Source organism: Vigna radiata, chromosome 8 (assembly GCF_000741045.1).
Source record: "Vigna radiata var. radiata cultivar VC1973A chromosome 8, Vradiata_ver6, whole genome shotgun sequence".
NCBI classification, from domain to species: domain Eukaryota; kingdom Viridiplantae; phylum Streptophyta; class Magnoliopsida; order Fabales; family Fabaceae; genus Vigna; species Vigna radiata.
This window is the reverse complement of record NC_028358.1, coordinates 34,381,509-34,392,201: the sequence shown is the minus strand read 5'-3', so window position 1 is coordinate 34,392,201 and position 10,693 is coordinate 34,381,509. Positions and strand designations below refer to the sequence as shown.

The following is a 10,693-nucleotide window of genomic DNA, read 5'->3' as shown; positions in this document are numbered from 1 at the left end:
TTATAATTCTTTTACATTATGTTCTTATTTATTTATAGATAATGATATTTAGACAACATTTATTTGACAATATTTGAACATTGATTACGTGTCAATCTGTGATTGGTCAAATATTATTCCACAATCAATAATAATAATCATAAACATTATTGTAGAGTAATTTTTGACCAATCACATATTGACACGTAATCAATGTTCAAATGTTGTAAAAAAAAATGTTGTCTAAATATCATTATCCTTTATTTATTCACCTGTTTATCTTAATATTAAAAATATCATTTACAAACAAATATTTATTCTTACTCATTTTTTATTGAAGTTAGTTTTGTCCTTATTATCATCCTTCCAGAAATGGGATATTCTACCTCAATAATAACTGGGTTAAACACATTGTATCTACTATTTTTTTTTTAATTATATTAGTTTTCATTTACTACTTTCATTTAGTTCAATTTGCACTTTAGTGACACTTTAACTTTCGGTGTAGGAAGATTTTTCACATTTTGATGGAATGTCCAATTAATCAATATAAACTAGCTAGCTTGTTTTAGAATGATTGTCAATGTACTGTGAAAAGTAAACTTATGACAATTCATTAAATTTAACATCTTTCTTAGAAACCAAAAGTCACATATTTAAGAATAATTTATTTACACACCTTTCACTAACTCACAATACCAAACGTATATAGTTTCATATTATATAAGTTGATGTAAATATCATTTTCTAAACCGGTTTTGTAAAGTTGAGTTAGACTTAAAACTCAATTATTAACATGATATTAGAATTACAAGTTAGAGTATATCCTAACCATATTTATTGTTTGTTGTATTTATCGTATGTTTTTATTATACATCTCACATAACATAATTTCTACCCCAGTGAGATTCATTGTGAAATTGAGTTATGTTTAAAACTCAATTTTTAACGTGATATTAGAACAATGAATTAGAATCTATTCTTACGAGATTTATTGTTTATTCGATTTATTGTATAACTCGTTGTGAGATTATCCATTAATGTTTAGTCTTACATTCAAGATTACATTATATAAGAGCTGATTAAGTTTTTATTATGCATCCCCACTGAACACAATTGGTACCGTGTTCTTTTATATAGCAAAGGCAGGAGAATAAAAAGTGATGAAGATGTTAAAAATAGATGACAAATAATTGGGAATAGAAAAGCATAATGATGTAGTGAGTCAAAAATGTGGGTGACCACCCAACAGAAGCAAAGCAACCGAAAAGAAGAGAATAGGTATTCAGCATATTTAACCACTTAGGTAGATAGAGAGAGGGTATTGTGAAACATGGTGGTCACTGTCCACTCTTCCCAAAAGTACCTCAATCGTTGGCCTACCATGTCATGATTTAGTATTTACCCGTATACCTAGTCAACTGGTATATCTTGCTCACCTAAGTCACCCTTTTGAAATCTCATGTTTGTATAATTTGAAGCAATGTGGCACATGAGAATGGACCCACTTTTGTTGATTTTGCTGAGAGAGAGTTAGAGTGTGGTGTATAAAATGATAAAGAAGGCTTTGTTTGACCTTGTTAGTTCCACTAATTGATATGGATATAGCAGCTATTGTCCAAACACAGCATTTATTAATTCAAATCCTCTTTCTTATCAATCTATCAATATATCTAACTATTATGTTATTAGGGTTCCTTGCTGATATAGATTTCTGAGGCAATAATTGTGAGTGTACTTGCTGAATCTTCTTGCTTACGAGACGTTTGAACTCGTCTTACGGCTTGATTATTTTCTTTGCTGTGAATATGTTAAACACACCACATTCAAATGATTAATGGCCGCTTCATCGTGGGTTATTCAAATAATAAATAAATATGTGTTTGTTTGTATCAATTGCAACAAAAGTTGTTGTCTCAACTACATTAATTTTTCTAGGCAGATAAATAAAATAAAATTGCAGATGATGACTGATAAGGACACAAAGTGTTTGATAAGCAAGGCCAAACAGGACATGATGCTACGGACCCCATACCTCAGACCATGTTCCTCCCCACCAAAAAACCATCTATGGGAGTTTAATTAAAATTAGTAAAATTTACCATAAACTCAGATAGATCATGTTGAACAGGAAGAGTGTTTTATTTACAGTGTGAGTTTTCCCATGCCAAAAGCCAAACACAGTGGTTGATACTAAGTTTGTACCATTGATTTGATTTGAACTGTTGTATGATGATGTTATACACATGATGGGCTGAAAGAGTCATGGCTGATGATGAATCTGTGAGCCACTTAATAGTTTTCCAGGTGGGGCCCACTGCGATGATGCTAAAAATTCAAGAAAATTACAGTTTTTTCTTAGATGATTTGAATGAAGTGATTTTAACCTCAGCAAAGAATATCTTCTTCTCACGTGTGACGATCAAAGGTTCAGTTTGTATGATCTTTGTAAACCCAACTGGGGATTAACTTGAGGAGTATGAGGACATTATGTCATTTGTCAGTGACCATAATAATGGGAGTGTAGCAGGTGTTATATGCTGCTTGCTTCAAGTTTTCAAGTTACCTTCACGTCTTTTTCCCCAACTTGAAATTGCAAATGCGGGTCCACTCAATTATGGAGTTGGAGTTTGATAGTTTGAGCCGAATCTGTTGGCTTTCTGTGGTAAGTTGAAGCCCACTTTACTATCTGCTTTCAATTCATTGCACGGAAATCATTTTTCAGAATACTCTTCTGCTTAAACAAATTCAAGGTTCATGCAATACTTTTTCTTCTTTGTTTTTTTATTATAACTGTATGTGTATTTAATTTCTTCTTTCGTTTCGTTTGTTGTATGTGTATCTTTAGGTTCTTTGGAGGTTCAAGTTAAAGAGAAAAGAACAATAAAGAAGGAACAAAAAGAGCAGTTGTACAACTATTCAAATTTTAATTGTGAAAGTTAAAGGGCACCTATGGAGTTTTTGCATTGCTTAAAAAGACTTGAAACACTGCATACATATATATGACTTTTATCAATGTAGTTAAGGTCACTTACCCATCCCACGTCTTTTTCTCACCCTTCCTTTTTGGCCCTTTCCCCTTTCTGGGTGGGGTTGGCCTCAAATGGAGGACAAACAACCCAAGGAAGGTACCTGTTCAGGGGACCATATCACAATTCTAAATCAATAATTTTAATTACTCACTGCTATTCACTTCATTTATACTGTAGGACTCACTACTGTATACACAATGGATTCATTTAATAATATACAACCACTCACAGGTCAAAATACTCAAATTAAACTGAGGTAACAGGGTTGTGCAATCACCATATAAGTAATTTTGTTCTGTCTTTCAATCAAATTAGTTTATAGACTTTTATCTTAAAAATTGAATTAACAATCATTTCTGATTTATTGTCTTGTAAAAAGTATTACATTGACAATGTATAGCTATTAAACTGATTTTATATCATAACTTCCAGAGCTGATACATATCTGTATTTAACAAGAAACAACAAATGCTATAAATGAGATACATAAATTTTCTTCAATAGTAATGAAAATCTTTATAAGTAGAAGAATGCAGCTTTCCATTATTTTTGTTGAGTAGATACTTTGTCGCTTTTAAAAAATAAGTGTGAAGAAGGCTGAGCAACACCTTGCTTCAGGTTTCAGATTTCGAACTTATGAATGTTACTAAAAGTAATAATAATTAGAGTAGAAGATTCGGTGGTAATGACATTATGTCCTCATCCATTTTCATTGAATAATTCCATTCTTTATAAGTCTTAAGCATATATTTGTACGGAATTTGATGAGTAAAGAATGTTCTAAAGCAAGCAATAGATTGTGTAAAAGCAGGGACATTGGAAAAATAAATTTGTCAAACTCAAACCTTTAACAGATGCTTTGTGAATGAGCCAACGCGTATCCGTTTAAGATTTAATCTTTGAGTTTGTAACGTGCATTCTACATGCTTTTGCCCGCAAGGAACCAACTAAAAAGAAAAAAAGACCAAAGAAACAGTGAAGTATATAAAAAGATGAATCAAACGTTGCTTTGGGAAACTCACTCCTTTCCTTTCCAACATCTACTGTAAGGACATTATTCCTCAATCACACTAAGACTATCCTAAAACTATCTATCTAATATTGTCAAGTCAAGCAACTCAAGATTTTAGCTTCCAAAATACATTTCATTGTTTTGGAACAAGCTTTCTAGAACGAGCTCTCTCTTTCTTCTTCTACAGAACGATAGCGATGATGACAACAGCAGTATCATGGTGTAGTGAGAAAATATATTTTAGCCTTTTTCTATTAGTATGGGGTGCAGTTAGTAATAGTAAGGTGCGGGAAGAAAAAGCCCAAAATCATCAGATTACCTAGCCCAACGAAACCCAACTACACCGACAAGATGCCCCATACTGACATGGATTGACCACAACACTCTGGCTCTGGCGTGGACATCCCCACTAACGGTGACATAACAGGTCTCAATTGTATAAAAATCTTGACCCATCTTCTTTCATTCTAGAAATGGATGCGAAGGAAAAGAAAATACCCAATTTAAAAGAGTATGGATTACAGAGTAATTACACACCTGCCCCTGAATTTTGTGCACTTAACTGTTAAACAACCTCTACAGTTCCAACAAAGTACAGTCTCTTCTAAAATATACTTGGATGCCAATTTGTTTATTCTACTAGCATTGAGTTTCCCCAGAGCAAATACATTGAGCTTTGGAATCCTTTTGAAAACTTCACATTTTAGCCAACATTGAAGTGGTAAGCTAATACAAATTACAAAGAAATAAACAGCAATGCTCATATGTCATACAATTCAAAGAAGGGTAGCTATCCACTATATTGCCTCACTCGCCTAAAAGAAATCTAAAGCTTCAAGGTTGATGCATTAAAATAGAGAACTTCATTGTAATAACATAAACTCTCCCAAACTTGGTTGCGTCCTATAAATTATAAAGACAGGATGACAAAATTCATTCATGAAGTCTCAGTCCCAATTTAGCAATCTAGCAGCATCGAGGTTTTGAACAAACGGCTATGTTGGGATTCAGAAGGAATGAGACGTGTTCTCAAGGAACATTCATCACTTGTATTGACTGCAACATATCTGAGACTGCAATGACAAGGTCACCTGATTTGATGAGATTTCTTGCCTTGAGCAACGCAAAGGTTCTATTGAGATTGCTTTCCATATCATCCGAGAAGCTCAGACGGAAAGGTATCAAGCCCCACTGGAGATTGAGACGTCTACGCACAGATGGAGTGGTAGTAAAAGCAAAGATCGGGCAGTCAGGACGGCATCGCGACAATAAAGATGCCATGTACCCTGTCTTCGTGTACACAAAAAGTGCATCCACCTCTAAATTATTAGCTGCCAAAGTTTAAAAAAGGTAAGCACCCATAATCAGACGACTAAAAAACCCACAAAACTAAAAACAGAAAAGTGTTTTTGGATTAGATGAGACTGAAAATTATGAGTGAAACTAGTGTTTTAACTAAGTAGTCAATAATCATTATACAGTGTTTCAGATATGTGAAAGCTATAAACTGTGGAACTCCTCGTCAAAGAAAACCAATGATCAAGAATATATTAAACCTCTTGTATATGGTAAAGAAAAAGATAAACAAGCCTCGTGTATTATGGTTTTAGGCTCAGGACTTTGATTATAAAGCTTAACTATTGGAAAGTAGTATTGCAACCAACAAAAAGTAATTTAAATTCGAACGGTATATACACCAATGTAGATGGTAAGATAAAAAAATAATGAAAAAAATGCAAGTGTAAGCTTTAAAGGCTGCTTACCCATCTTAGCAGCAGAATTGCAGATTTCTTCTGATATTTTTTCTGAAAAATAAGACCCAACTGATGGAAGCAACATAGCTTCATAGCGTTTCTCATCCCTCCACCACTTCTCAATTCTCAAACTGACACTCCTTAAAACAGTTAAGGCCTTCTCAGGGTACTGGCCCATGGCTGACTCACCAGAAAGCATCAAAGCATCAGCACGTTGCCTGACAGCTTCAGAAACATCTGCAACTTCAGCTCTTGTAGGTGTAGGGTACTCAATCATCGATTCAAGTAATTGAGAAGCAACAATAACAGGCTTATTCAATTGCCTGCACAGTTGAACAATCCTTTGTTGAGCAGATGGAACCTGTTCTAAAGGTATTTGAGCACCCAAATCTCCTCGTGCCACCATAGCTCCATCTGCCGCTTGAATGATCTCTTCTAAATTCTTCAATGAGTCAATACTTTCTATCTTTGCAATGACAGAAATATCACTGCATCACCAGATTCATAATTCATAAAAATGTCAATTGTGCTACTTGATATAACAAAAATGGTAAATAATAAAAGTACTCTGGTCAGTGCTACTTAAAAAATTAATAAAAATAATATGTTGATGACAGTTTCAAATAGAAATATTTAATTAAGGTTCAATGCATACCTATCACGAGACCGTGCAGCAATGTAGCTTTTAAGATGAGTAATAACTTCAGCTGACTTGACAAATGAAATGGCAATAAAATCAACGCCCTCAGCTATACCAAAATCAATGTCTAACCAATCCTGCATATTGAAAATTAGATAAATGAATTAAATTATATAGGACAGATCTCCGCTTAAAGGAAATTTGGCTTCAATACATGAATGACCTGAAATTAATATGAATCGTTAAAAGAATAAAGCCCACAAAATTCGCTTTGATAATTATTGGAATTTAGAAATCGATAGAAACCCATAAAGATCCAGAATGCATCCTGATAAGTCACTTGCCATCACCATATGCAATGCGAAGTTCAAAATTTTTAAGGTCTGGGACATGGTTTTGTCATCAACTTGAACCAACATCAACATCATCACAGTCCACATGTTTCCCCAAAGCCGAAAAAGGATGGGTGATGATGCAAAATTAAGTTGTTAATTTCCCCTTGGTGATACTTTAGGATGGAAAGGAAAGGAAGGGAAAAGTGGTAAAGGATAGTTAGTGCAAAACAGTTAGAAGAGTTTGGGGATCAGTTAGATAAATTGGAGGAATATAACCTAATTAATATCTCAAGGAATCAAACAACACTCTGCTATCATGGCCTTTCCCAAAAATTATCACATCACTCCCATTTTGGCTCTTCATCCAGTGCATAGACTGGTATATCTGGATCATACTCGAGCAGGAACTGCTTCAGCACCACCTTCACAAACTTAAATTAAGTTGTTTGAGTTGCACAGTTTCCACCAAAGCCACCAATTCAAAGCACAACCCTAAGAGCCTTTACAGCAATATTTCCTATTGCAGCAGCTTAATCCACCTTGATCAACTGTCAATATGCAATATTTCCTTCAAGTTCTGGATTTTTCAATTTTCTGTAATGCCCTTGTCTCCTGTTCTTCCTTCCTCCAACACTCAACATCCCATGCCACGATTACTAGACCTGGGATCGGAAAATAGCTGATAGAAAATGAAACTGCCTATGGTATTGTGGAGCAGGCTAAGTCCCATAAATTGTTTGGTTGAATATTGAAGTACTTGATTCTCCCCCTTACCCACTAGCTTTCAAGGGTGGGTTCCCAAGTGTTTGGGCGATCATGAATTGGTGTTAGAGATGGTTGTAGATTGTGCCTCCAAAAGAGTTATCAACAAAGAATTCTGATCAATGGATGGTTATGACCAAGGGAGACTTTGAATGAAGTGTCACCGAGAGTGAGATGTCATCACAGAGTGTGAGCTACCACAACAATGGATCTTGGAGCTGATGCAATATCATAGTTGGTTATCAGATTGAGAAGTATGGGATGTTTAGTGGGAATATTTAAGTACTTGATTCTCCCCCTTTATCAGATTTCTTCTAAGGGTGAGTTCTTCAATTCTATGGGTGTTCACCAATATTAAGAGAAAAATACTCAGAGAGCAGGGTTCTGACTGCAAAGGAAATTGCAGGTATAGAAACTATATGAAATTAAACCTATCAAAGAAGAAAAACTTATATTCCCAAAGTCAACAGCCATTCCAAACTATCTAATGATTTCCGACCTCTCTGTCCTCCCCCCTCCTTCCCTATATCTAAGATAGCATCCAACCAATACAGTTTAGAATCATCAAAAGTTATCACTAACGTGTAACTCCATTGTTAGCAATAAGAAAAAGCAGTCCAAACGTATGTCCTCAGAATGTCATTTCTATAGATAATTTGTCTGGGATAAGAACTCACTGTACTTATCTTAAACTTTATGCATTGATTCAAGACAAATATCACAAATTATGGATATTTAGGATGCGTTTGAGTGAACAGGTTAATTGAACACTGATATAAATTGTTTATTCATCATGTAAGAACTTATTTATAAGTTGACTCATTAGTGTAATAGGAAATAGGGTTAAAATGTTTTTCTAAAAACTGTGTTTTATAGGAAATAAGCTGGAAATAGGTTATAGAGATACATACTATTTTAGTTTACTTAAACACGTTACAAAAGTGTTTGTCATAGAATAAGTCGAAATAAACTATGAATAAACTCTCCCAAAATTGCCCTTAATCAAGAGAAGTGCTAGTTACATATGACATGCCTAGAACCAACCAACACAAAACTATAGAATAATGATGGTACACAAAAAATGTTCGGAAAGTTTAAATTAAAGCAGAGTGTGTTTAAAGTATTTTACTCATGTAAGTCTTTTAAGTGATAACTAGAACATATTAGATAGTTAAGATACTAAGCATTTATCTAGGTGAGAGACAGCTTTTCAGGGGTAACATTATCTTTAGGTATAAAAAAGGATAAAAAGCCAATATAAAAACTTATTGCTACAACTATTTAATTAAACAACATAATACACTTTGGAGTTCAAAACTACAAAATGTCAAAGTTATACTTTTATTTACATAATTCAAGAATATGAGACATTCTTTTGTTCTAAAATTCACTCTTAGAATGTAGGAATTTGTATAGCATGTCTTTATTGCCATAAAAAAATGTACATGTTACGATAACCAGTTTGGAAACTCACAGAGATGTTTCAAAACATTTTCCAACAACACAATCAGTGTAAGGTTAGCAGAAATGGTAAACTTGGGTCGACTCCTTTTTACTCAGGCATTAAGCATACTAATCAGGCAGTGGGCATATCTAAGAGCCCAAGCGTCAATGCATGTCTCTTGTGGAGTGTTTCTCACTAAGTAGGAATAACATGGAATACAAGATACCAATTAACAGTTGAAATGAAAATTAGGAAGCATATTGCTCTGTAAGTTGCATGGTTAATGTATCTTGTATCCAACAAACACAGCGAGGGGGATGTCAGAGTTCTACAACAATAAATCTCACTATTATAACTCGATTACTCATGGTTGCCAGAATTATGAGCCCATGGGCACCAATTACTCCCAACTGTCACCTTGGATTGGATAACACTGTGATAGTAATACTACAGCATTGAAAAGCTTTGTTTGTTTGATAAAAGTAAAGTAAATGACAAAATTAAAGATATGCACGTAAACAAAATTAGCAATAAAGAGATGCAAGTAAGCAAAAGGCAAAGGGGGGATAAGCAACCTTGGAAGAAATAGTAGGGAGCATGGCATTCCTTTCTCGCACTAAACTACCATTCCTCCAGAAAGTGAGATTGGCTCGCGGAAGCAATAAGCCAGGATCAGTGCAACGGCATTCAACATCTGGGCCAATTTTTTGAATCACCTCAAACCTAACCATTCCTCCATCCACCAAAAGTTCATCCCCCACTTGCACATCTGCCACATCACATCACATTCCATCAACAACCTCCCAGCAGTTCAGAACTAATAACAAAAATAAAATGTTTAAAGAAGTTGGTTAACCTTCGGCAAAGCCTTCATAATTGACATTGATGGTGTGTTGGGGGAGAGTTGAATCGAAGGCTCTCACACTGAAGGTCCAGATCTCACCGTCCTGAAAGCAAGAGAGTGATAAAATAGAATGAGTGAGTGTTGAAGAGGAAGCAAAGGACGGAAAGGAGTGATAGAGGACAGGGTAATAAATAAGTACATCGGCTTTGACAGAGGAAGCGCCACCGAGATCACCCATGTGAATCTCGCTGCCTTCAGTGTCCATCATGATGGCAACGGCGAAGCCCTTCTCGTGGTTCAGCCGCCGGACGCGGTCAATAACCTCCTTGTGCCACTCCCTCGTGCCGTGGCACATGTTAATTCGCGCCACGTTCATGCCTCCAACAGCCAGGGCCTCCAGCTGCTCGAACCCGCAAGTGGCGGGGCCCACCGTGCACACCAGCTTGGTCCTCCGCGTGCTGCGGAATCCGTTCTCCTTAAGCTCTGCCTCCGTCACGGAGTCCACCTCGATGGAGCTCGGATCGGAGAGCGGAGCCGGGACGCCGTTGTTGTCAGAGACGAGGATTTCCGGGGAGGAAGAGGCGCGGAGGTAGGGGAGACGACGATGGCGAGGGAAGAGAAGGGTGGGAGGGGGGAGGGATGCGTGGGTGGGAATGGCGGTGGGAGAAGGGGCAAAGAGGCGAAGGTTGAGGGAATGCGAGACCGACATGGTGGCGCGTGGCAGAGAGAGAGAGAGAGAGAGAAACAGAGCGGAACGAAATGAAACGAAGAGCGAATGTGAAGTTAGGAGAAACTGTGTCTCAGTTTTTGGAGTGTTGGGCGTTACTAACGGAGTTGCACTTGTCTCCCTCCAAACGGAACTGCGGAAACTACGAGGCGCGCTCTGTTCTG

The 10,693-nt window shown here is 36.2% G+C and overlaps 1 protein-coding gene across 1 annotated transcript; it reads right to left on the bottom strand.

The window, feature by feature from the left end:
* Nucleotides 1-4,623: 4,623 nt before the first annotated feature.
* On the bottom strand, nucleotides 4,624-10,693 carry LOC106772347 (pyruvate kinase isozyme A, chloroplastic). The gene is made up of 6 exons (XM_014658715.2): nucleotides 10,002-10,693; nucleotides 9,815-9,905; nucleotides 9,534-9,727; nucleotides 6,433-6,554; nucleotides 5,787-6,265; nucleotides 4,624-5,354 (listed from the first exon to the last, which is right to left on the bottom strand). Exons 1-6 carry the CDS (start codon nucleotides 10,509-10,511, stop codon nucleotides 5,053-5,055), a joined length of 1,698 nt encoding a protein of 565 aa, XP_014514201.1. The 5' UTR covers nucleotides 10,512-10,693; the 3' UTR covers nucleotides 4,624-5,052.